At 42.6% G+C, this 22,170-nt stretch overlaps 1 protein-coding gene across 1 annotated transcript in view; it reads right to left on the bottom strand.

Annotated features, from left to right (window-relative positions):
* LOC109924099 (tight junction protein ZO-3-like) overlaps nt 1-22,170 on the bottom strand; it is a 75,710-nt gene that overhangs the window by 20,924 nt on the left and 32,616 nt on the right. Inside the window, exons 6-13 of the mRNA XM_048614262.1 lie at nt 19,709-19,812; nt 17,117-17,273; nt 11,594-11,693; nt 8,110-8,177; nt 5,706-5,784; nt 4,771-4,927; nt 3,386-3,494; nt 1,133-1,352 (exon numbers count right to left, since the gene is read on the bottom strand). Coding sequence (XP_048470219.1) covers nt 1,133-1,352; nt 3,386-3,494; nt 4,771-4,927; nt 5,706-5,784; nt 8,110-8,177; nt 11,594-11,693; nt 17,117-17,273; nt 19,709-19,812 — 994 coding nt within the window. The remainder of the gene's footprint in view (nt 1-1,132; nt 1,353-3,385; nt 3,495-4,770; nt 4,928-5,705; nt 5,785-8,109; nt 8,178-11,593; nt 11,694-17,116; nt 17,274-19,708; nt 19,813-22,170) is intronic.

The raw sequence follows: 22,170 nt of genomic DNA, 5'->3' as shown, positions 1-22,170 counted from the left end.
GGGAACCCTGCAGCCCAATGGTATCAATGCGGATTTCACAAGCTTCAAAATCTCCCCTCCCCCTACCGCATCCCAAAACCAGCCCAGCTTGTCCCCACCTCCCTAACCTGTTCTTCCTCCCACCTATCCCCTCCTCCCACCTCAAGCCACACCCCCATCTCCTACCGACTAACCTCATCCCGCCCCCTTGACCTGTCTGTCCTCCCTGGACTGACCTATCCCCTCCCTAACTCCCCACCTACACTCACCTTTACTGGCTCCATCCCCACCTCTTCGACCTGTTTGTTTCCTCTCCACTTATCCTCTCCTCTATCCATCTTCTATCCGCCTCCCACTCTCTCCCTATTTATTTCAGAACCCCCTTCCCCTCCCCCATTTCTGATGAAGGGTCTAGGCCCGAAACGTCAGCCTTTCTGCTCCTATGATGCTGCTTGGTCTGCTGTGTTCATCCAGCCCTGCACCTTGTTGTCTTGGTTAATTCATAATTGATCTTTTGAGTCACTGAGTTAGCCACTCAGTTATATTAAATGACTATTAGAAAGTTCACCATCACTTTCTCAGGGCAATATATGCTGATTTTGTCACCAATATCCCAAAAATTAATTTGAAACATCTCTTCTATAAGGTCAGAAACGTGACAAAATTTTAAACTAAATACAACGCTATTCAATTTGCTTCTAATGTCCAAATTTTACAGCTTTCTGTCTGAACTAGTTAAGCCAGAAAATATATAAAAGCTGCAGGTCAAGATGATCCTGAATTGGACCTGTAGTTTATATTAGTAGCTTATCTCAACCTATAGCTCCCTGCCGCTGCAAAGATTCCAGGAGAAAATTACTGTGGGAATTAGTTTAATTAAAATTATTTCACAGAGTATTTACAGCATAAACATGCCCTGGTTCAATTTCTGGCTTGTCCTGAGTTTGTTCATCTCAGCCAAGGTCATGGGTAGGATGATATCATTGCAGTTAATGAGTCAGCACATTGAAGAGCCTAAGAGAGCAAGATTCATTAACTTGGTGCAACTGATAACAATTGTGTTAGAAGGAATTACTTGTCAATCCTGAGGCAGATTGAAATAACTCCATCCCCTAGTGGTCTTTCTGTACATAATCCCAGTCACATGACTGACCTGTTCTTGCTGGGGATGGTGCCTTTGTCCTGTTCCTTGAAGTCTTGGCCAATTCTCACGGCATACCACGCTCCCAACTTCCCTTTGTGCATGGTGTCGACAACTCGGAAAACCTCACCTCTCCTGAAGCTTAGTTCCTGTGTTCCTTCTACCTCATGGTCGAAGTGTGTTCGTACGTAGAAGGAGTCTCCAACATTTGAGTTGATCATCTTCTGATAAACTGAAAAGGAGGGGACCTCTATGTAATTTTGTATTTATGAACAATGTTTCAAATTCCTTTATCATCAATATTAATGCTTATATTTAAACTAAATTACATTTAATCTCTAGATTTCAGTTTTCTTCATTCCTGTATCTAAAAGCTTTTGGTCTAATGCTTAATACCCATACTTCAGATGTGTCATACTTCAAAAGTGTCAAAACACTAAAAAAACCAGAAAGCTGAAACATATCCCGTTGTTTTTTTGAACTCGATAATCCAGTCTTTCACAATACCATGATGTGGAGTTTATTCCAGGTACTAAGGAACAGAGCACTTCTCGGTAACTAGCTCCACAGGGCATTTACCTGCACAGCAAATCTGAACAGTAGCATTGAGGAGATTGGCTAAATTTAATACAGCCCTTCCACAGAAACTACACATCCAAACTGCATTCCAATCTGTAAGCAATCAAATGAAAAGAGTAGGACAGTTCTGGTGATAGGATACACCCAAACTCTAAACTGGCAGACACCGATCAACCTGCTGTGTACTTCCAATGTTTTTAAACTTTCTTTTTAGTATCTACCTCCGATCTTTTGTTTGAAGTGAAGGCCGATTTGTGACTGTCTTCCTACAAGACAGGGGTGAGAGTAATAGGCAAGAAGTAGATCAGTTGTTTTTTGGGATCAACATCAAATATGGCAGATCTGGGGAGGCAGGTCTGGAACAAAATCAATTCTTTGTGGCTAATGTGGTAATCTAGACAGGTCCACAGGCACTGATGATAATTGATCGACCTACCCAGCTCACTAAAGCATGGGGTAGGTCTGACACTTGGGCTGGGATTCTTTCCAGCCTGATGATAGAAACATAGAAGATATGAGCACGAGGAGGCCATTCGGCCCTTCAAGTCTGCTCTGCCATTCATCATGATCATGGCTGATCATCCAACTCAATAGCCTAATCCTGCTTTCTCCCCATAACCTTTGATCCCATTCGCCCCAAGTGCCATACCTAGTTGCCTCTTGAATACATTCAATGCTTTGACATCAGCTACTTCCCGTGGCAATGAATTCCACAGGTTCACCACTCTTTGGGTGAAGAAATGTCTCATCTCCGTCCTAAGTAATCTACCCTGAATCCTCATACTGTGACCCCTGGTTCTGGACACACCCACCATTGGGAACATCCTTCCTGTATCTACCTGTCCAGTCCTGTCAGAATTTTATAAGTCTCTATGAGATCCCCCTTCATTCGTCTGAACTCTAGCGAAAACAATCCCGACCTAGTCAATCTCTCCTCATACGTCAGACCCACCATCCCCGGAATTAGCCTGCACTCCCTCAAGAGCAAAAATATCTTTCCTCAGAAAAGGATACCAAAATTGCACATAATATTTCAGGTCTGGTCTCACCAAGGCTTTGTACAATTGTGACATCCTACCATCAATGCCCAAACTAGCCAAAAGCTGCACAGATTTAACTGTTTAAACCCTGAGATATCTCTGTTGACACTTGGGGGTCATACAAACCTTCACCTTAACTTCACTTCTCTGGTGGTTCGGGTATGAGGCCATGGAAAAAGCACGTATGCATTCTCTCTCTAGTACATACAAGATGTAGATGACTTAGTAGTTTGGTTTTGAGACATGGTGATGGATTTTCTCATCTATTAGATATACTGCTGATCAAAGAACCATGGAATTGGGTTTGTAAAAGGTATATGATAGATACTGTACTAACATAGTTAATCTCAGCTGAAGCAATAGTAAGGGAGCACAATGGTTTTGGGATAAGGAAGGAAAGTCAGCAAGTTCTTGTTCCTGATCATTATTCACTATGTTTGGCAATGGAGCTGCTAAAACTGCTGTTAATGCCTTCACTGGTCAAATAGAATTCCTGTACTGAGTACACACATGACAATTACCTACTTTGGTGAGGTATTGGACAGAGTCTGAGAATTTATACTCCTATTTCAGTCAGCCTTCAGGGAAGGATAGATGAATGATTCGCCGAAAAATTTGAACCATATACAAATCAAGTTGTACTTACTGCCCTCCTTCCTCTGAGCTTTAATCTCCACCAGCTCTCCTTTCGGGATATCTAACATGAGCAAAACTGCCTCTTCACGGGTGAGGTTTTGGAAGTTGACATTGTTCACCTACTCAGGGAAAAGAAAAAGAATGGTTGAGCTTTGCAGTGAAAACCTATATTTTCAACTTTTTTCTTTAATTGTCGAGCAGAGAGTTTTTGGGCTATTTCTCACGGGTGAACCACTGATTGTTTACAGGGTACTGGATTGCAAATTAAATCACAGCCAAATCCAGTCTTGTTCTCACTTGACATCAGTTTATGCCTATCCACAGAATTGCTGAATAGTGATGAGGAGTGGTAATACAACAAGACCAGGTGTAGTATTTCCACCGCAAACATCAGCCTACTCATCAAAGATCCAGTCTGTACAGATCAGTGTTATATGGTTATCTATTCACTGATGGGGAAGGTTATTGCCTTTTGCTGAAATTCCACATGTGTTCAGTCCGTTGCTGTCTCTGAATGATGACAAACTAAATTGTACAAAGAGCCACTTTTACAGGCAGGGACACAGGGGTGTAAGCAGGATCATCTCTCTGGTCTTCGACATGTGTTTCATCACATCGAAGTTCAAGCTCATTGCACCAACCTTAGTGAGAACTCCGGACCTCTAGCACAGGCACAGAATAGTAAAATGTTCTGTTCACAATTAGTGCTGAAACTGTGCCAGTGTTTTTTTCCTTCCATGAGAAACAAAGTCCCTTATGGTACTCTTTGGTCTTTTTCTTTTCCAAATAAATATGCTGTTCCCTTTTAAACCGATCTATGCTTCCTGTTTCAGCAACAATTAATTTAGGATTCCACATTCTAACTGATTAATCTATTCTAATCCCATCTACTACCTCTTTCCTGAGTCCTTTTGTATTCTTCCTTTATGGACATTTACATGGTTCTCTTTTAAAACGTATTTTAGTCTGTTCTGTAATAGGTTTTCGAAAAATTACTCCATGTTTTAATATCCCTTTGTGTGAAAAATAAATCTTCCAACTTCCCCCTTCATCCTGTGATCATCCCGATTTTGTGCCTCTTGTGTGGAGTTGCCTTTGTCCTTGCTTGGACATCTTTGGGATGATCCAATTTCAGTGACCACCTATTGTGGGGGTAGATAGTTTCTCAATAACCTGCTCAGACATGTTGCTGTACACCTCTGGAGCAAATGGGACTTGAACCTGGGTTTTGGTGGGTGTGGGTGAATCTTGTTGAAAGTGGACCCTTAAGACCTTTACCCACTTAAATTCTTAACATTAATAAGCCAAATACTCATGTTAAAACAGCCATAAGATCATGGCAAGAGAGGTTTTGGGATGTCAATACTAACAAATTAGAATTGAGCATTCAGTTACCTGCAGAATCTGGTCTCCTTTCTGGATTCCCTGTCTGGCTGCAGGACTATCATCCAGAACTCGAGATACGAATATTCCAACATCATTGCCTCCAGCCAGCTGCAGGCCAACACTGGCATCCTTGACAAACCTCGCCACTTTCATGTCAGGACTGTAGCTAAATATTGAAATACATGGTTATTTGGTTAGTGAGCACTTATTAGGGATTAAACTGAATAGACCCACAAACAAGCATGTGGTGTGTTACATGTGATTACCCAGTGTCCTTTTAATTGGATGCAGGCATCATAGGAATTTCATGCTGTCTGCTCTGTGTTAGTCATTGACTGCACACATCAGCAAGGGGCCAAACTTGTTGCTAGTTAGCATGACTTAAAGCTACCCTGTACTGCCATAAAGTTCACTTTTACATCTTAAGTGAAGATGCATGTTGAATGTGTTAACATCAAGTGGGTGTGCAACAAGGAGTAATGGTTGACTATGGAGGAGAGAATTTCAGGAGACTTTAGTCCGCAGGAGACCAAATTTTATTTAATTCCTGATATAATGTTTACAGTTTTTATTTTCAACACATCAACAGATTTGCTGATGAATTTACACTGAAGAATAACATACTTTTTTCTCCTCTCCTCTAACAGGCCTGGTCATCCTCTGGTATCTTGTGCAAAAGGCCTTTCATCATGCTGTAGGCTACAACTAGCAGCAAGAATGCAGCAGGATACTGAATGGCCTTGAGACTATGTCCCAAGCATCAGTTAACACCTTGAGGAGAGGAGAAGAGGAGCTAACAGGTGAATGAATTAGATTCTGTTGTTTTCATCAAACCTGCATTTCCCTGGGCTAAATTAGTAAGTCAACTTTTCATCAACTTGCAGTCATAGAGGTCTTGCACATCGCCCTCAACTAATTTGGTCTCATAGTCTGTTGGCACTTACCCAACATTATATCCATCCTGTGGGCTTGTGTTTGAAGTCTTTATAGGAGCAGCATATGTTCGCTCATCAACAACTGCATCTGGAAAAGGGATGTCAAAGATTTAGGATGAAAAACAACATTTAAGAAATGAACAAAAGAAAATTCCTACACAATTCAGCTGCACTGTATGACTTCTGACTGTACCATTTGACCCAGCTCCTCACTTCGTGAAGGGAAAATGTTTTATCAGAGTAGCAATTTGTGATTAGCTCTGGAATCTCCTATTTTTTGATAAATGTTGACTTAGGGATGGAGGGTAAGATTAGCCAGGATTCCTGATCTGGATTCTTTTCTGGCTATTCCTACTGCACAGTGCAGTTACCTGGAGGGCCACAGAGACTAGATTAGGTTTGTCTTTGTGTTCTCAGCTCCTGGATTCAGACAGCTTGGATATTCTAACTCTCCAGGCTCACACATGACGCACGATCGCTGAGCTGAGACAGCACAAGAGAGATGTACAACAGCATAATTCATCATAGAAGCAGTACCTTCAGTTGAGAAAGGAAATTAGTGAAATGCATAGTGACTTTACATATATTTGAAGGAAATTGATTCTATAATGAGTGTCACTGGGAGAGCTGATGTATTTGATCTTCCTGCAGCAGGATTCAGGTTCCCTATTTCCCCCTATATGAATGGAGAACTTACAACAAAGAAACAGGATATTGGTCGAACCAGTTCATGTTAATGTTTGCACTCTGCACAAACAAACTATTCAAATAACATTCATACAGCATGTTCCCATATGCATTCAGCCTCTTTTCCAATCTCAACTTGAACGTTAAATCAGTTCCTGCCCCAATCGCTAACTCTGGTAATAAATTCCCTATATCCATAATTCTATGTCCTTTCTCTTATCTTCCATTTTGAAATCTCTTACATTTAATCCTCAATCTTTGCATTTCTTGACAACTAGATCTGATGGATGTAAGTAGTCAAATTAAGTAGTGGCAGAATTATTGCAGGTTGCATTGGAGCTATTATTTGAGTTGCTGATTCTGGAAGTTACTGAATGCAAGGCTAAATTTTCCCTTCCAGGGCATGGAGCAGTTGGAAGCTGTAGGGCCCAAATAAATGGAGCAGAGCTGTGACTTTTTCTTGATGCATTCCCAATAACTGGGCAATTTAGGAATGGCTGCATATTAAATGAAGGCAGAAAGACAATTTGCACGTTTAAGGCTCCAAATAGGAGTGATTTAGGGGCTCAGTAGCACTTATCCAACAGCAGAGTGATAATCCCATCACATGTGGAAGCCTTATGCTTAAAAGCCAGTAAGCAACCGCAGCTGTGGCAGTTCCCATTTGTGTGTGTGTGTGTGTGTGTGTGTGTGTGTGTGTGTGTGTGTGTGTGTGTGTGTGTGTGTGTCTCTGCTTGTGTGTGTGTGTGTGTGTGTGTGTGTCTGTTTGTGTGTGTGTCTGAATGTGCCTGTGTGTGTGTGTTTGTGTGTGTGTGCCTGTGTTTGTGTGTGTGTGTGTGTGTGTGTGCGCCTGTATGTGTGTGTCTGTGAGAGAGTAAGAGAGAGAGAGAGAGACACTATCTTCTTAATGTCCAGTTGTGTTAATCATTTCAGTCATTTATGTGGTGATTGTAACAAAGTTAGACAGGTGGACCTCATAGAATAAGAGTTCCCTGATTGGGGCTGTTAATCTGGTCAAATCAGGGAGCCTTGGCTGACAGTTATAAACTGTAGTGTCAGAGGTTCTGTTCACTCTGAGAGCTGGCTATGAGGAAGCCAGACCAGCGTCAAGTATTATGCATGTGTAAATAAAGGGTGGGTTACTGACGGGATACTGGCCTCTGTGGAGTTATTTGACTTTTATGACCGTCATTTGTGACCAGGAATAGGGATTTCCTCAAGCCTACCTACATACATTAGCAGCACCATTTCTGATTTTTTGACTTTCCATGATGGATGGCTTCCTCTGAACCCTACAAATTTGGGAGTGTCTCATTGTCCTCAATTGGACAGCAAGTGTGGAAGTACAAAATTAGGAGGCCAACTGTGGAAAGTAACTTTGTTAATCAGCATCTCAGCCAGTGCAGCCTAGGGACTCTCATTTATCCCCTAGGCTGGGTCCCACAGTCCTCAGGAAATTCAAGCTGCATTGTCTTCAGGTCATGGAGCGAGCAGCACCATCTAATTTACTGTAGAACACTGGACCCAGTCATGACTATTGTCAGCAGCAGAGCTGTCAGTTAAATGATTATTAAAAGCAATTAGTAATCAACAAATTGCTAACCTAAGTGCATTCATTGCTGTGAAGTATGGCTGTTAAGATCAATCTGTAAGCAGCAAAATAGTTGAAATGAGTTTCACCCTGAGATTTTGCACTAGGAATGAACTGATTGTCACTGGTACTCACCATGACGGGGTTTGGGAGCTGTAGGACTGACATCTATCTCTGACACTGGTTTTGTGTTTGGCTTCAGGCTGGAAAAAGAGTGAGAATCCCTATCAGTATCAACCAAGCCTTGAACATAATGCAAAATAAAAGGATTGGATTGCAGCACCGATTCAATCCAGGGCATCCATCACAAGGAACTTAAACATCAATCATGTGTATACACCATTCTCTTTGTGCATTATTTCAATTTAGGAGTTAATTCATTTCAAATGGGCGAAAGTTTAATGCATAAAAGCAACCAAACTATGTGCAGAGCTGATAAGGATTTTTATATTATTCTTCATGACTTTGTTGTTATCTATCAAACCAATTTGGGTTTTAAAAGCTTAACCTCCAAGGAACAGGCTCTGGGGCACATGCTTAATGGATAACGATATAGTTTTGCTTTCAGCAGGGTATTTTTACCAATTGCAGCAATGTTTGCGTTATCTGCTGTAACATAAGAAATTGGGTGTGGATATCCTGGGTCTGAAGAAGCCAACAGATATTTATTACAGCTAACTATTATAAAAGCCATTTTTATTAGTTGGACTGTGGACTTTAAAATGGGAAGATTCTGCTTTAAATGAGGGAGTGTAGAAAATGTTGCCGTTTTCTTTTAAAACAAAATGAATTATTGGAATTCATTGAGTGTTGTATTCACAAGGTTGCCTTATTCAAGCACTTGGGATGGATGTTTGACATATTGGCTCTGTAGGTACCCAGGTGCAGTTTAGACCAGTGGCAAACTTTTGATTGGACCAAGACCAATTGCATGCATTCAAGAGTACTCAGCATCATAATCCTTCCTGATTAATTCCTGGGCATGTGGCCAGGGTTCAGGAGTGGATGTGGATAATACAGCAGAAACATCCAGCCACTGAAGGAGAAAATATCTTTTTTGCTCCTGTGAGTGGTGAAGTAAAAGAACATTTCAAGCCATATTTTCTCTCCCTCTGCAAATTCAAATGGAAAAAAAAAACCCTTCAAAGACACGAATAGGGCAAATCTTCAATGAGTAATTGTAAAGTTGAGAATCGGTATGTCTACCATCCCACATCCTCCTCAATGTGCTGAAAGGAACCTGAAGGAAAATGTCTCATTGACATCTGTAATCCAGACCAATGCCACAATTGTGCTTTACTGATGACATTTTTTATGCTGCTTCACCCAAAATATTTGCGTCTTGTCTCTTTGTGCGTTGGTATGTGTATAGGGTTTTTTTAAACAAAGAGGTAGAGTCAGCAAATTAATACTTTGTGTTTCTTGTCTGCTATTGATTAAAAACAGTTTGTTTGTGATAAATAGTGGCTTTCTTGTTATGTAGAGAAATCTGATGATGTTTTTTTTTCTCCTGGGTTCATCAGTCAGGTAAATTGGATAGTTAAATTAAGTCTTTTCACTTTTGTGACAACTCCAGGAATAGTAGGGATAACAAGGTGTAGAGCTGGATGAACACAGCAGGCCAAGCAGCATCAGAGGAGCAGGAAAACTGACGTTTCAGGTCTAGACCCTTCTCCAGAAATGGGGGAGGGGAAGGGGATTCTGAAATAAATAGGGAGAGAGGGGGAGGCAAATAGAAGATGGATAAAGGAGAAGATAAGTGGAGAGGAGACAGACAGGTCAAAGAGGTGGGGATGGAGCCAGTAAAGGTGAGTGTAGGTGGGGAGTTGGGGAGGGGATAGATCAGTCCAGGGAGGACAGACAGGTCAAGGGGGCAGGATGAGGTTAGTCGGTAGGAGATGGGGGTGCGGCTTGAGATGGGAGGAGGGGATAGGTGGGAGGAAGGACAGGTTAGGGAGGCGGGGACGAGCTGGGCTGGTTTTGGGTGCAGTAGGGGGAGGGGAGATATTGAAGCTTGTGAAGTCCACATTGATACCCTTGGGCTGCAGGATTCCCAAGAGAAATATGAGGTGCTGTTCCTGCAACCTTCGGGTGGCATCATTGTGGCACTGTAGGAGGCCCAGGATGGACATGTCGTCCAAGGAGTGGGAGGGGGAGTTGAAATGGTTCGCGACTGTGAGGTGCAGTCGTTTGTCGCAAACCGAGCATAGGTGTTCTGCACAGCGGTCTCCAAGCCTCCGCTTGGTTTCCCTGATGTGGAGGAGGCCACATCAGGAACAGCGGATACAGTATACCACATTAGCAGATGTGCAGGTGAACATCTGTTTGATGTGGAAGGTCTTCTTGGGGCCTGGGATGGGGGTGAGGGGGGAGGTGTAGGGGCAGGTGTAGCACTTCCTGCGGTTGCAGGGAAAAGTGCCAGGGGTGGTGGGGCTGGTGGGGAGTGTAGAGCGGACAAGGTAGTCACGGGAGTCACCCCTTTCACCCACTCCAACCTCTCCCCCACAGAACGTGCAGCCCTCCGCTCCCTCCACTTCAAACCCAACCTCATCATAAAACCCGCGGACAAGGGAGGCACAGTTGTAGTATGGCGCACTGACCTCTACGTCGCCGAGGCCAGTCGCCACATCTCTGACACCTCCTCCTACTGCCCCCTTGATCATGATCCCGCCCCCGAGCACCAAACCATCATCTCCCAAACCATCCACAACCTCATCACCTCAGGTGACCTCCCACCCACGGCCTCCAACCTCATCGTTCCCCAACCCCGCACCGCCCGCTTCTATCTCCTTCCCAAAATCCACAAACCTGACTGCCCTGGTCGACCCATTGTCTCCGCCCGCTCCTGCCCCACTGAACGTATCTCCATTTATCTCAACTCCATTTTCTCCCTCTTGGTCCAGGAACTCCCTACCTATGTCCATGACACCACCCACGCCCTCCACCTCCTCCAAAACTTCCAATTCCCTGGTCCCCAGCACCTCATCTTTACCATGGACGTCCAGTCCCTATACACTTGCATTCCCCATGCAGATGGCCTAAAGGCCCTCCACTTCTTTCTGTCCCGCAGGCCTGACCAGTTCGCCTCCACTGACACCCTCATCCACTTAGCTGAACTGGTCCTCACCCTTAACAACTTCTCCTTCAATTCCTCCCACTTCCTACAGACAAATGGGGTGGCCAATGGTACCCACATGGGCTCAAGCTATGCCTGCCTCCGCTCCACACTCCCCACCAGCCCCACCACCCCCGGCCCTTTTTTCTGCAACCATTGGAAGTGCTACACCTGCCCCTACACCTGCCCCCTCACCCCCATCCCAGGCCCCAAGAAGACCTTCCACATCAAACATCACCCTCAGCTCATTTGCTTTGATACAATAATGATATCATGAGCATTTCTCTCAATGGTGTACTGACCATGAATCATGGCACAGCAGACATTGGACCCTTAACCTTTGGTTTCTCAGTTGAAGATATGGTAACCATAGTGTCAGAATTTGAAAGGAATCTAACTAGAAGTTGAAAACACTGGCCTCAGTACTTGACAAAGTGGCTTTCATGTCAGTTTCTGCACTTTGTACATTGGCCTCTCCATTGCTGTGCTCAGTAAAAAGATTACCTTCCATTACTCTTCCTTGTGTTGGGAGGATCCACCAAAATATGTTTTGACCGATTATCACTTGGTGAATCTGTACGTTCAGACTCAATGTCTGAAAATTCTAGACAGAAAAATACAGATAAACAGAATAATTTGAGAAATGAAGATTTATTCCACATTTCTTTTGAAAAATGAATACATTTTTGTCTCTCATGACAAAAGTCATCACCAATGGGATTGGGACAGGTGATGTGGTTTTTAATTGGACCATCCTGAAGTTTCTGAAGAGAAAGTTTGAATTCAAATATCTCTGGAGATCGGAGTTTGTCTAATAAAAATAAACAAACAGTGAAATTCACAGCTAACTTTGGAGAAACCTGTGTGGGGGAGCTCACAGCAGGGAAGCAGCTAAGTGGCTAGTTTTAAAGGGTAACCTTACTGGGTTTTTTTGTAAACCTACAATAGTGAGTGGAGGGAATTCTTTTTGGATTATAAGTTTTTGTTGAGATCTGTCTCTTGATTAAACATTAAAAATTTAAAAACATAAGTACTAAGTTAGCTTGGTGAAGTGTTTTTAGCCCTGGAACAGTAATACTGTACAATTTTCTGGGTCTGTAGATTGTTGAGGTGCAAGGGTGGCCTTTAATAGAGTGATGTGCTCTTCCTGTTGGATGTGGGAGATTAGGAAGAGTTTTCATGTCACTGATGATTATGTCTGCAGGAAGTGTGCTTGGTTGCAAATCTTATTGGATCGCATGGATGGATTGGACCAGCACTTAATGAGGAATTTACAGGAGCTAGCGGGTCTAATGGATGGCATTTGCAGGAAGGGAGATAAACCAAAGTTACAGTCAGGTAGGTGGATAGCCTCCAGGAAAGGTAGGAGAGGGAGGCAGGTTGTGCTGGAGTCTCCTGTGGCTATCCCTTTCTCAAAGAAGTATCCTGTTTTGGAAAATGTAGGGGGTGATGGACCTTCAGGGGAATGTAACACTGACAACCAGGTTTCCGGTACCGAGACTGGCTCTATTGTATCGAAGGGTACATCAGGTTCTAAGTGATAGATTGTGATAGAGTGTCTCTCATCAGAGGCACAGACAGATGTTTCTGCGCCCGACAGCAAGACATCAGAATGGTGTGTTGCTTCCCTGGTGCCAGGATCAAGGATATCTCAGAGATGGTGCAGAATATTCTCAAAGAGGTGAGGGACCAGGAGGAGGTTGTTGTTCACACTGGAACTGATGACTTAGGAAAAAAAAGGACGAGATTCTGAGGAGAGAATGTAGGAAGTTAGGCAGGAATTTAAAAAGGAGTTCCTTGAAGGTAGTAATATCTGGAGTCCACCTGGTGCCATGAGCTAGTGAGAGTAGAAATAGGAGGATACAGCAGATGAATGCGTGGCAGAGGAGCTGGTTCCGGGGGAAAGGGTTTACATTTTTGAATCATTGGATGCTCTTCTGAGGTAGAAGTGACCCATATAAGAAGGACAGATTGCACCTGAATTGGGAGGGGATTAATATATTGGCAGGGAGATTTGCTAGAGCTACTCAGGAAGATTTCAATGAGTAAGTGGGGTGGGACCCAGGAATGTAGTGAGGAAAGAGATTTGTCTGAGACTGGTACAGTTGGGAAAAGGAGCAAGTCAAACAGTCAGGGCAGGCAGGAACAAAGCTTAGTGTGGTTATGGTAGGGTATTTTAACTTTCCAAGTATGGACTGGGACTGCCATAGTGTTAAGGGCTTCGTTGGAGAGGAATTTGTTAAGTATGTACAAGAAAATTTTCTGATTCAGTATATGGATGTACCTACTCGCACAGAACTTGACCTACTCTTGGGAAATAAGGCAGGGCAGGTGACTGAGGTGTCAGTGGGGGGGGCACTTTGGGGCCAGTGACCATAATTCTGTTAGTTTTAAAACAGTGATGGAAAAGGATAGACCGAATCTAAAAGTTAAAGTTCTACATTGGAGGAAGGCCAATTTTGACAGTATTAGGCAAGAACTTTCAAAAGTTAACTGGGGGCAGATGTTCATAGGTAAACGGATGCCTGGAAAATGAGATAACGAGAGTCCAGAGACAGTAAGTTCCTGTTAGTGTGAACGGCAAGGCTGGTAGGTATAGGGATGACTAGAGAAATTGAGGTTTTGGTAAAAATAAGGAAGGAAGCATATGTCAAGTATAGAGAGCAGAGATCGAGTGAATCCCGAGAAGAATATAAAGGCAGTAGGAGCACACGTAAGAGGCAAATTACGAAGGCAAAAAGAGGACATGAGATAGTTTTAGAAAACAGTGTTAAGGAGAATCCAAATGGATTCACAAATACATTAAGAATAAAAGAGTAATTAGGTGAGAATAGGGTCCCTTAAAGATCAGCAAGGCTACCAATGTGTGGAACCGCAAGAGATGGGGAAGATATTAAATGAATATTTTGCATCAGTATGTGCTGTGGAGAAGGATATGGAAGATAGGGAACAGGGGGAAATAAATCGCAACATCTTGAAAAACGTCCATATTACAGAGGAGATGTGGTGCTGGACGTCTTAAAATGCATAAAAGTGGATAAATCCCCAGGACCTGATCAGGTGTGCCCGAGAACTCTGTGGGAAGCTAGGGAAGTGATTACTGGGTCCCTGGCTGAGAAATTTGTATCATTGATAGCCACAGGTCAGGTGCCAGAAGACTGGAGGTTGGCTTACGTGGTGAAAAGCCTGGGAACTTGAGCCTGACATCGGCCGTGAGCAAGTTGTTGGAGGGAATCCTGAGGGACAGGATTTACATGTATTTGAAAAGGCAAGGACTGACTAGGGATAGTCAATATGGCTTTGTGCATGGGAAATCGTATCTCGCTAACTTGATTCAGTTTTTTCGAAGAAGTAACAAAGAGTATTGATGAAGATAGAGCTGTGGACATGATCTGTCTGGACTTCAGTAAGGCATTCAACAAGGTTCCTCATGGCAGACTGATGATCAAGGCTAGATCAAATGGAATACAGGGAGAACTAGCCATTTGGTTACAGAACTGGCTCAAAGGTAGAAGACAGAGGGTGGTGGTGGAGGGTTGCTTTTCGGACTAGAGGGCTGTTACCAGCGGTGTGTCACAAGGATCGGTGCTGGGTCCATTGCTTTTTGTCATTTATATAAATGATTTGGATGTGAACATAGGAGGTATGGTTAGTAAGTTTGCAGATGACACTAAAATTGGAGGTTTAGTGGACAGCGAAGAAGGTTACCTCAGAGTACAATGCGATCTTGATCAGATGGGCCAATGGGCCAAGGAGTGGCAAATGGAGTTTAATTTAGATAAATGTGAGGTACAGCATTTTGGAAAGGCAAATCAGGGCAGGACTTATACACTTAATGGTAAGGTCCTGGGGAGTGTTGCTGAACAAAGAGTCCTTGGTGCGCAGGTTCATAGTTCCTAAGTGGAGTCACAGGTAGACAGAATTGTGAAGAAAGCTTTCGGTATGCTGGCCTTTATTGGCCAATGCATTGAGTGTAGGAGTTGGGAGTTGGGAGGTCATTTTGCAGATGTACAGAGCATTGGTTAGGCCACTATTTCAATACTGCATGCAATTCTGGTCTCCCTGCTATAGGAAGGATGTTGCGAAACTTGAAAGGGTTCAGAAAAGATTTACAAGGATGTTGCCAGGGTTGGAGGGTTTAAGCTGTAGGGAGAGGCTGAATAGGTTGGGGCTATTTTCCCTGGAGTGTCGGAGGCTGAGGGGTGACTTTATAGAGGTTTATAAAATCATGAGGGGCATGGATAGGGTAAATAAATAAGGTATTTTCCCTGGGTTGGGGGAGTCAAAAACTAGACGGCATAGGTTTAAGGTGAGAGGGGAAAGATTTAAAAGGGACCTAAGGGGCAACTTTTTCACACAGAGGGTGGTGTGTGTATAGAATGAGCTGCCAGAGGAAGTGGTGGAGGCTGGTACAATTACAACATTTAAAAGGCATCTGGATGGGCACATGAATAGGAAAGGTTTAGAGGGATATGGGCCAAATCCTGGCAAATGGGACTACATTTATTTAGGATATCTGGTCGGCATGGATGAGTTGGACTGAAGGGTTTGTTTCTGTGCTGTACATCTCTATGACTCTAAAGTTGGACATCAAAAGCCTGTTTTAAAAGTTTTCAGCTTTGTCTTGCAAAGGAGTTAGCTACAACCAAGGGACTATTAGAACTCAAACCCAATTTAAAACCACACACATTATCGTCAATATCTAATTCTGCCCTGGTCTGTTTGCAGATGGTGATACTATGGATTTTCAGCAATGAAAAGAGATTGTACCGAAAATTACTGTCTGCGTCGTTAACCAATAATTGTTGACCTTTCCTCTGCTGGCTGTTTTAGTGGAGATGTTGGTCCATTTATTTCATAGGTTCTACACTTGTATTAATGCACAAGGTATTAACACAGTTTTTAATAGAAACTATTGGACAGAGAAAACGAAAGAAGGCAGAGATAATACAGAAAACGGAGGACAGAATGAGCAGAATGTAAGACGTTCTCCCGAGATGTGTATGAGACTAGATAAATTGCTCCTGCAGGTAGTGGGGGAGGTCTTAATGTGCCAAATTACTTTCTTCTGTGTTGTTAACATTTTGATGCTCTGATACAATAATTTTGGTTGAAAAATCAGCACAAATCCTGGAGCAATGGAGTAAACAGCCATTAACATCGTTTGCAACAGTTTCCACCAATCTTCTGCCAAAGTTACAGTGGAAGATTGAGGAAGTTTCATGGAAATTATATCACACTGTACTTAGCATGCCGTCTATGCAGTAATCTTGTCATTGTAAGGTTAGTGTGTGTTTCAGTGTGTAGGGTGGAATCTTGTTGAAGCAATGTGCACCCTGTGAAACCTCGCCAACCCCACATTACCCTCTGGTGATCCGGGTTACTTCGCAATCCTGGGCACTGCAGCCTGTCCTTCCCGCAGAGGCTGTGGCCTTGCAACTGCCTGTACTGAGCACAAGGGCTGGCGGCCTCTGATTGGCTGGCACCTCTCAGTAAGTGAGACCTGTCCTCCTGGGGAAGTTGCTCTGTTGTCCTTGTCACTGACTGATTGACTTGAGGTTCAGCGGACCTTCCCGCACAGGCCTCTCAGCCAATAGGCAAGAGTCCTGATGCTTCAACAAGATTAATCAGTCCCACCCTGAGAAGGGGCAGGCTGATTTCATAGATTCATCTGTTTGGCACCTTAAAGAGAAGCCACCTGCAGCAGGGTTAATATCAACAGCAGTGGGATGAGGCCCTTAAATGGTCATTAATTGGCTGCCTCAGGACCACAAATGGTAGTGGAATGGAAATATCAGCCAAAGCTGTTCCACCCCAAACTTAATTCTGACAGAGGTAGGGTTCACATCCACACCAATCAAATCCCTTCCCTACCTTCAGGCTTATTACTGACAACATCAGAAAATTCTACCCAGAGTATGAGAAATGGAGATGAATAAAAAGGCAGTAGAATTTCCCTTGAGATGCTGGTAATTGAAGAATTAAAACCAGAATATAATAATATTAGTTTGTAGTTTGGCAACTTACCTTCCAGGCTATCTTCCTCACTGTCCACCAGTTCAGGAACATTGATCAGAAACTGTTCATTATCTCGTAGGATCACCAACCTCAGCTCCCCCTCTGACTTCTCAATTAGTGTCCTCGTATCTTCCAGTGATATATTCTCAGTTACTACACCATTAATCTGATCAAAGAAAATTATCCATCACCATCACTTCTTCTAACACTTGTCCATTAGAAACATGAAGATGGTTAGAACAAGCTAATTGTCCCAACAAGGCTGGCCCTATTTAGATTGATCGCAACTCAACTTAACAACCTCTCACATAATCCTTCATACCTTCTTGATCAAGAGTTTTTTTTTAATATTGCATGGAATGTGTGCAGAAACATAGAAAGTAGGAGCAGTGTATGCCATTTGGTTCTTCAAGCCTACTCTCCCGTTCAACATAATCATGGCTGATCCTCTATCTCAATGCCTTAGTCCCACTTTCTCTCGACACTCCTTATTGCCTTTAAAACTTTATTAATTTCTTTTTGAAAATATCGAGTGAACTGGCCATCACAGCCTTGTGTGGTAGTGAGCTCCACAGGTTGATTATATTGTGAGGGAAAAAAATGTTTCCCCATCTCTGTCCCAAATGGCCTGCACTGTATTCTGAAGCAGTGACCCCCTGGTTATAGACTCCACAACCAGATGACACATCTTCCCTGTAGCCAGGCTATCTAGCCCTGTTAGAATTTAATATGTTTCAATCAGATCCCTCTAATTCTTCTAAACTCTAGTGAATACAGGCCCAGTTAAAGCAATTTCTCTCATATGACAGTCCTGTCATCTCTGGTATCAGCCTAATGAAACTTTGCTGCATTCCCTCTATGACAAATATATCCTCTTTATAGTATGGAGACCAAAACTGCATATAATACTCCAGGTGCAGACTCACCAAGGCTCTGCATAACTGCTCTAAGACATCCCTACTTCAAACCCTTTTGCAATGAAGGGCAACATGCAAATTTACCTTCCTAAGTATTGTTGCACTTCCCCGTTTACTTTCATTGACTGTCATATAAGGATGCTTAGATCTCTTTGGATAACCACATTTCCCAATATATTACCATTTATAAAAATGCTCTTCATTTTCTACTTTCCACACCAAAGTGAAAATAAGCTTTTAAGTGAAACAATTATCCATGTTATACTGCATTCGCCGCGTGTTTTCCCGTACACTCAGTGTTGCTGACAGCATTTGTTGCCCATCCCTAATCCCCCTTGAACTGATGTATTTCTCAGCCATTTCAGAGGGATGTTAAGAATCAACCACATTGCTGTGGATCCAGAATTGCACGTAGACCAGACGAGGTGAGCACGACTGATTTCCTTCCCTAAAGGGCACTAGTGAAGAAGATGGATTTTTGTGACAATCAGTGATAGTTGATACAGTCACCATTAGTTTTCTGTTCCTGATTTATGGATTGAATTTGAATTCCACCAGTTGCTGTAGTGGGATTTGAATGTCTCCCACACCATCCACCTGGACATCTGGATTACTAGCCCTGTGATGTCACCATTACACAACCACCTCCTAATTTCCTCTTCACCCTATTGATACCTTCCGCTTGAAATGCTTTTCCTGCTTATGAATTCCCAAAATGTTTTCAGTTTTCTCTTAAAACTATTTAGTTTTCTATTTTGCATTTCCCATAGTTGAACCCATTGCCTGACTTTTATTTGTCATTGTGCCAGCAAGATGAGAAGAATTCAAGATCAATTCTTTAACCACTACATGGGTTGGATACACTGGGAAATGATTGGTTTGAAATATTAAGGATTTGGACAAACTGATTCTAATTGCCTGTTCTTCTTTTCATCCACCATCTACCAAGAACCTCTTCCCTGACCAATAGCTGCAATCTATAATTCATTCATGGAAAATATGTGGTAGTTTTAAGCTAAACTGGGTGTTCAACATTATCAGCCAATAGCCCTAGAGGGTTGTTCATTCGCTGCTAATGGAGACCCATGCTTTCACGGAGAAAAGGTCACAGAATTCACACTGTACCATCATAGTTCTGCCTTCAACCCTTTCTTTCTGTGATTCTCAGATTCAAGCTCCTACTGGATATTGCATTCCACTGATTAATGTGGCATCCATTAACCACTTCTTTAATGGGCTGCTTACCCAACTGAAGATCTGCGAATGTAATTCATAGAGCCCCTACCGTGTATTAACAGGCCATTCAGCCCAACATGTCTACACCAACTCTCCAAAGAGCATCCCAACCATCCTCAACCCCCTCCCATATCCCTCTAACCCTGCATTTCCCACAGCTATTCCCCCTAATTTATACATCCCTGAACACTATGGGCGATTTAGCATGGCTGATCCACCTAGCCTGCACATCTTTGGACTTGGGAGGAAATCAGAGCACCCGGAGGAAACCCATGCAGACACGGGGAGAATGTGCAAACTCCACACAGACAGTTGCCTGAGGTTAGGATCAAACCTGGGACCCTGGCGCTGTGAGGCAGCAGTGCTAACCACTGAGCCACCGTGCTGCCTCAAATCTATTATCCTCATTAATTAATTTTTCCACGACATTTGAAAATAGATATTTTACCTTTAGTATAATGTCTCCCTCCTTTAAGACCCCTTCCTTTGAAGCAAGGCCATCCGATGACATGTGTTTAATGAAAATTTGACTCCCCAACCTCAAGCCGTATTCTATGAGAAAAAATGGCACACAACGGTAGTCAGAAATTCAGCTGTTAAACTGCTCTGAAATGCTTACAATGCAAGTTGTTAGAACAACTTTACTTTAGAGACAAAGGAGGTAATAGCCTCCTAAAGACACAGTGAAAGGTTAGACTCTTTAATGAGTACTTTATTCAGTCGTTTACTAAGGAAGAAAATGTTGACAAATGGGAAGAAAATGACAGGAAGAAGATGATACAATAGATTTGCTTACAAGGGATAAGTGGTTTAGTCCAGATAATTTGCTTCTCCAGCTTTTAAAGGAGGTGTAAGTGAAGTAGAGTTTACCATAATCTTCCAATCTTCCCTAGATATGTGGGAAGTGCCGGGGGCTTGGAGAGTGAGAAATGTGGCACTCATATTTAAAGAAGGGTCTGAGAACATTCCTGGTAACGACATGCCAGTCAGGTTAACATCAGTGGTGGTAAGATATTAAAGAAAATAGAGAAAGTCTTAACAGGCACTTAAAGGGATTTGAGTTAATTAATTCAATATTTGACATTCCACAAATATAAAATTAGCTTTTCAGAGGCTGTTTAGCAGCAAGTATGTACTCAGTACGCCACTAAAAACCCAGAACACTCAACAAGATGTAACTGTTCTGAACTTTGTTTTACAGTAAGACAAATAGGGTGAGAGTGAAGAGTGCAAAACCAGTGAAAAATCAATATGACTTCATTGAAAACTCCTCAGCTGTCTCTAAAAACACATTCAAATGCACTTCAGCAGTGGACTGGAGAGCAAAGGGTATAAGAGAAACAAAACTTGGCTCACTGCCTGTCATGTCAGTATTGTCATTGTACTTCTATAGAAGATTGATAACGCAAGCATTACCTGTACCCAGCAGGGTAATTCCACAAGCTGGAGATAAATATACAACATTGCAAAAGCAGATCTTCAAGCCCTCTTACAGAGTCATACAGCATGGAAACAGATCCTTGGGTCCAACCAGTTCATGCTGACCATGTTCCCAAACGAAACTGGTCCCACCTGCCTGCACTTGGCCCATATCCCTCCAAACCTTTCCTATTCATGTACTTATCCAAATGTCTTTTAAATGCATAACTGTACATGCTTCCACCACTCTCTCTGGCAGTTCATTCCACACACTAACCACCCTCCATGTAAAAATGTTGTCCCTCACGTCCTTTTTAAATCTTTCTCCTCTCGTCTTAAAATATGTCCCTTAGTTTTGAACTCCTCTACCCAAGGGAAAAGACTCTTGACATTCATCTTATATACACCCCTCATGATTTTACAAAACTCAATAAAGTCACCCCTCAACTTCCTATGCTCCAGTGAAAATGTCCCAGCCTATCCAGTCTATTTTTAACATCTTAAACCCTCGATTCCCTTCTGGAAAATTAAAGGCAGGAGGCACAGATGGGTATGAACTTAAATCATGTTGTCTCGAATGATATGACACCCACCTGAGGCCAATGCCCTCACGCTGGAAATGGAGACAATACTACAAAGGCAAATAAGACAACATACTGGGAATACTCTCCATGGCTTCATCGCACACTCTGAGCACCAATGGATTCCTCACCTTCTTAAAATCAGTGTAAAATTTTGTTTGGTATGCATGTGAATTGCCTTGGGTAGTTTAATTGATTTGTATGTTTTATACAAATGCAAGCTGTAGTGACTGTAAACCAAAGCTTGCACAATAATCCTTCACAAGGCAGACTGGTTAAGGGCAGTTCTAAACTGGAAGAATAAGATTACAAAGAAATGTAGGCCTAGATTTTGCTGTGGTATTAATTGTAAAAATGTCAGTGTTTGTCATCACTACTCCATTGAAATTGGCAGCAATGTTAGACGTCCACACTTGTTCAAAGCAACTTTGAAGTCCAGCAGTTCCTGTCAGGGATTCCATGCTCTTCTAAAGGATCAATGTCAAAGCTTCCCCAGACTGAAATCAGTGAGAACATCAACGAATAAAGGAGAATCTTCATTCTCAATCTGTCTCATTGTAAAAAACATTCAAAAAAAGTTACATCTTGTTGGGTTTTTTATGGCATATGAAGTTCATACTTGCTACTAAATAGCCTCACTGGTCCTGAAAAGCTAATTTTATATTTGGGGAATGTCAAGTTTCTTCGTATGATACAAATGTTTCATATATTGAAAAATATTTTATAAAGCTTTCTGTGATATATTGGTTTCCATCTCAATTCAATCATAATTTGTGTCATAATCTGAAATACTTAAAAGTGAACTGATGCAGTGCTTTTAATTAGAGATAGTGAGAACTGCCGATGCTGGAGTCGAAGATAACACAGTGTGGAGCTGGAGGAACACAGCAGGCCAGGCAGCATCAGAGGA

Source organism: Rhincodon typus, chromosome 29 (genome assembly GCF_021869965.1).
Source record: "Rhincodon typus isolate 14 chromosome 29, sRhiTyp1.1, whole genome shotgun sequence".
Lineage (NCBI taxonomy): Eukaryota > Metazoa > Chordata > Chondrichthyes > Orectolobiformes > Rhincodontidae > Rhincodon > Rhincodon typus.
The sequence above is the reverse complement of the archived record's forward strand: the minus strand, read 5'-3'. Positions and strand labels throughout refer to the sequence as shown.